This window comes from Plectrocnemia conspersa, unplaced genomic scaffold (genome assembly GCF_051122295.1).
Source record: "Plectrocnemia conspersa isolate PC_06_02 unplaced genomic scaffold, ASM5112229v1 ptg000009l, whole genome shotgun sequence".
In the NCBI taxonomy this organism is placed as follows: Eukaryota; Metazoa; Arthropoda; class Insecta; order Trichoptera; family Polycentropodidae; genus Plectrocnemia; species Plectrocnemia conspersa.
The window spans coordinates 3,928,848-3,932,327 of NW_028277173.1; the positions used below are offsets into that span (position 1 = coordinate 3,928,848).

Below are 3,480 nucleotides of genomic sequence, written 5' to 3' on the forward strand. Positions count from 1 at the left end.
TCGTTGAAGCTGCTTCTTATCACTCTCTGCCCGGTCGAGTCGTTCTCTGGGTCGTCCTCAGGAAACAATGCCTCTAGTATATTAGTGGCCGCCTGTTCTGAGTTAATCGCGCGAATACCACGCTGGTCTGCGACGTCCGCTAGCGACAATGCCGCTCGGCTCTTGACGCACTGGTAGGGGCGACCCCATAGGTTTTCGGCACTCTCTCTTTCGACGAACGCTCTCCAGAAGCTACTCTTGGCGGTCCTAAGCAGGGATTTGTAGTGGTTGACCTGGCGGCGCCAGGAGATTTTAATCTCTCGGAAGGGGTCATCGTCTGGAGTGTCGTCTGTGATAGCTCTTGAGCCTCGAGCTTTAACTGCGGCGGCGTAAGGGCGGTGTGCTTTATTTGCGGAATTTTGGGCCTCAGTAAGAGCCGGTGTCTACCAATCGGGCAGCTTCTTCTTTCTATTCGTGGCAGGACAACTTCTGGGTATATTTTTCTCCGCCGCAGCGAGTATGGCCGTCTGTAAAGCCTCAGCTTTGGCCTCTGGGCCAGGGCGCAGTCTTCTCGCTGCATCGTCCAATTCAATTTGTAAATCTGTCCCGTAGGCGTCCCAGTCGGCTTTTGCCAGCTGAAAGCGCCTCGGAAGCAGCGGTTTGTGTATTATTGGCCCTGCTGCAGGGTCTCTTCGTGTACCCAGATTAGCAGTCATGGAAATTAGTCTGTGATCAGAGATGCACACTTCGGTGTGTACCCTCCAGTCGGACAGGCTCATTCGCTGAGCGAGGCTAAACAGGGTCGCGTCCGGCGTTGATTCGCCATTCGGCCCGTAGAAAGTCGGTACAGGAGGGCCTTCGCTCGCAGCGACCGAAAGGCCGCTGGCGATTACAAATTCCTTCATGGCGCTATTTGATACTTGATTTCTCAAGTATCTTGCCTCGTCATTGTCGCCCCACATTGCTGAGTGGGCGTTGAAATCTCCCCCTATTATTAAATTTTTCCCTCTTAGCACGCTTAAGGCGTGAGAGAGGCCGTTGAGGTGGACCTCTATAGGGTCGCCATATCTAAAATACGCCGATATGAAGTAAATATCGACGTCTTGTGCGGACAAATGTATGACTGTTCTATATTGATCGGAGAGATGAGTCAGAAGCGTCACTCGTAAGGTCGGGTTGAGGACAGCAATGCAGGCTCCAGCAGGCTGAATATCAAATATTTTCGCCTGCGAGCCAATGCCTGAGACCCGCCCCATATAAATATAGGGCTCTTGGATCAGAGCAACGTCTGTGCCCATTTCTGCCAGTTTTGAAGCTAATTCCGCTGTAGCGGAGATAGATTTTTTCAGGTTTTGTTGGGCGACTCTGAGGCGGCTAATCTTAACAGCACCAGATGGATAGCGGGAGCTAGCCATTAGTGTTCGAGATTTCCCTTGCGAGGGCGGCTTTATAAGCCGGGCAGGTGCGGTCTCCCGCCCTGTGAGCGGGTGTTTCGTGTAGTCGCTTAAGGCGGCTACAGGTGGCGCAGTTGGCCGATTTATTATGATTGGGGCACTCACCTGCCGAGTGTCCCAGCCCTCCACACCAGGTACACGAGGGTTTTTCGGCCCTGCATCTGTCGGCAGTGTGACCGTAAAGGTGGCACTTCCTACACATAAGTACCCTAATGTGTTCGCGAAACCTATGTCGCGAATACTCTAAGTAAACTACCCCTTTGGGCTCTAATAGGGCCTTCAGAGCAGAGGACACTGAGATGATGACGTGTGTCCTATCAGCTACTCGTGTGCTGAGTCGTGTGACCACCTTAGTGATGGTCAAGAACCTTTCTAAATTCATGTCGGGGAAATGATCCGCGACATTTTGAGTAAAGAGGGCCTCAAGAAGGCCCTCATTAGTAGTGGACCTGGGAATATCGTGGATTATCATCCGCGGGTCCCTTTTGCCTCTGAGGGAAGCTTTAATTCCGGCTTTTTCAAGCCTGTCGTTTACTTTAATGAGTTTTTCGGCCTCCTCGCGAGAGGCTACCATAATGTTGGCAGAGTTACCTGCCGCTGGAAAAATTCCTTTAACGTTCAGCCGTAGGGCTGCGGGGCTTATGACGCTTTTAAATGCGTCAATGACGACCTTTGACGTGTTAAGGCTATCCCTGATGGGGACAATTTGGACAGCGGTCGATGCCGCAGCCTGCATCGGACGGGGCACGACGGGGGCGCCTTTAATTTCGCTCATGATGCTAGCCATCGTGGGCGGGGGGGCTAAGCGAGCCTCCATGGCTCTAAGGCGGCGATCGAGCGCCGGAGAAATCTCCTCAGTGGGAGGAGGAGCACTTGACAGAATTGGGCGTCTGGACAGATTCTCCTTGACGTCCTTGTCATTTGATCGAATCAGACAGAGGAGTGACTCTCTGACTGAATCGCTGATTTCAAGCGCCTTAATGCGCTTGCAAATGTCGATATGTCGACCAGAAATTCTTTGCTCATCGGTGAGCACGCGGGCTGAGGACGGTTTAAGGTTTATCTATGTATTCGTTTATCTCGAAATCTATAGGCTGCTAAATGTTGTCCTTTTTTTGTCGTTCAAAGACGTTAGTCGCTTAAGAACGCCAATTCGTCTCTTCCGTTTAATTTGAAATAATGAAATGAAATTAACCGGATACCCGTCGAAAATTACCCGGTTCGAATGCCCTAATCTGGTTGCATCTGGCGATGTAACTAGATTTAAAACAAAATATACGTTACGGCTTACGCTCTGGTAGATACAAATTTTACTCAAATAAATGTAATACTCAAAAACCCTAGCAAATTTAAATATTTTTTGAAAATCTTGCGATACACTTTAGAATCTCTTGCGGCACACTTGTGTGTCGCAACACATAGTTTGGGAATCACTGCCCTATAGTCTACACATAACCTAATACCACCATCCTTTTTGTTTATCAATACAATCGGACTCGCATAGTTTGACTGGGACTCCCTAATTTTTTTTAATTATTGTTTATTACATAATTAAATAATACATTTTTATAAACATATATATTTACATTTCATTGGTTGCTGGTTAATTACCATTATCACAATTTACGATTCATTAGCTAAATTAAGAGGAATTACAAAAATAAGAATAATAATAAAAAACATAAAATACGTGAAGTTTAGATCAAAGTATATAAATACCTTTAACAAAAAAAAAAGAAAAAAAAAAAATATAAATTATAAATATATATTTTAATATAAAACTCGTGGACCTGGTGCTGTTAAATTAATAGATAAAATTTATGCATCAGAGCAAGATGTGCTTTGGCATTTTGTGTTTATATTTAAATTTGAGTTTGTTTTTGTCGTAATCACCGATTCTTGAGATTAACGGGCTAGTATGATCTCGCGGTATATTTTTATAATAATTATTAGTATGGTGGTGAACATGTTCTTTAACCACTTCATCCTCGGGATTATTTTAAAAAAATGGTCAAAAATAATCACCTTTTTTTATTGCGATTTAAGA

General features: G+C 45.9%; 1 protein-coding gene across 1 annotated transcript; it reads right to left on the reverse strand.

The window, feature by feature from the left end:
- Positions 1 to 1,366: 1,366 nt before the first annotated feature.
- LOC148231614 (uncharacterized) lies at positions 1,367 to 3,176 on the reverse strand. Its single transcript, XM_088191379.1, has one exon. It carries the CDS (start codon positions 2,248 to 2,250, stop codon positions 1,387 to 1,389), a length of 864 nt encoding a protein of 287 aa, XP_088047505.1. The 5' UTR covers positions 2,251 to 3,176; the 3' UTR covers positions 1,367 to 1,386.
- Positions 3,177 to 3,480: the final 304 nt, after the last annotated feature.